The 912-nt window shown below is 70.7% G+C and overlaps 1 protein-coding gene across 1 annotated transcript in view; it reads left to right on the forward strand.

Annotated features, from left to right (window-relative positions):
• The window catches only part of H696_04038 (hypothetical protein), a 4,172-nt gene extending 3,501 nt beyond the window's left edge, over window positions 1-671 (forward strand). The window contains exon 2 of the mRNA XM_009497909.1: window positions 81-671. Within this exon, the coding sequence (XP_009496184.1) occupies window positions 81-581 (501 nt within the window). The 3' untranslated portion in view covers window positions 582-671. The remainder of the gene's footprint in view (window positions 1-80) is intronic.
• Window positions 672-912: the final 241 nt, after the last annotated feature.

Below are 912 nucleotides of genomic sequence, written 5' to 3' on the forward strand. Positions count from 1 at the left end.
TCCCTCCCTCTTTGTCCGCCCCTGGCCGCTGGCCCCGGCCCCCCGGGGTGCGCTCCTCCCCGGGCTTGCGCCCTCCGCAGCGCAAGATCGTGTCCGTCCTCCCGGCCAAGACGTCCCCGTCGCCGGTGACCGGCTCGACGGTGCTGGCGCGCGTGACGCGCGTCTCCCCCCGGCAGGCGTCCATGCTGATCCTGTCGGTCGATGGGCAGGCCCTCCCCCTGTCGCATGTGCGTGTCGGCACCGGGGCCTACCGGGGTCTGCTGCACCCGCAGAATGTCCGCCAGACCGAGCGCGATCGCGTCCGGATAGTCGAGACCGTGCGCCCGGGTGATCTGGTGCGCGCGCGCATCCTCGGCCCCGGTGACACGCGCTTCTACACCCTGTCCACCTCGTCGCCGGAGCTGGGTGTGGTGGTGGCCCGGAGCGCGTCCGTCCGGCCGGGGAGCGGCATCTGCGCGGCCTCCGGCTTCGATGACATCACCGACAGCGATCGCGAGCTCATGGTGCCGGTTTCCTGGACCGAGTGTGTTGGCGTGGTGAGCGGCCACCGCGAGCTCCGGAAATGCGCGCGGCCCTTCTAATGCGCAGGGGCTTGGCCCGGCTCTCGGGGCCGCTCGCCTCCCCCTCCTCTCTCCCCCTCGCTCGCTGGCTCCCCATGTCCCCCCCCCCCCCCCCCCCCCCCCCCCCCGGGCCCCCCCTCCCCCCCCCCCCCCCCCCTACATGTATCTATGCTTTCCCGTCCTGCCACGGTTTTTTTATCTTGTCTCCCGTGGAGGGGTCTCTCGCCATCCCCATGGTTCAAGTCCCCTGTCCCTGATCAAGAGGGACTTCCAAAGAAAAGAAAAAGGAAAGAACAATGGTCACCTCGGCATCTCCCCCCCCCCCCCCCCCCGCCTCGCCCCCTGTCACAGG

The sequence above is a fragment of the Fonticula alba genome (assembly GCF_000388065.1).
Source record: "Fonticula alba strain ATCC 38817 unplaced genomic scaffold supercont2.6, whole genome shotgun sequence".
NCBI classification, from domain to species: domain Eukaryota; order Rotosphaerida; family Fonticulaceae; genus Fonticula; species Fonticula alba.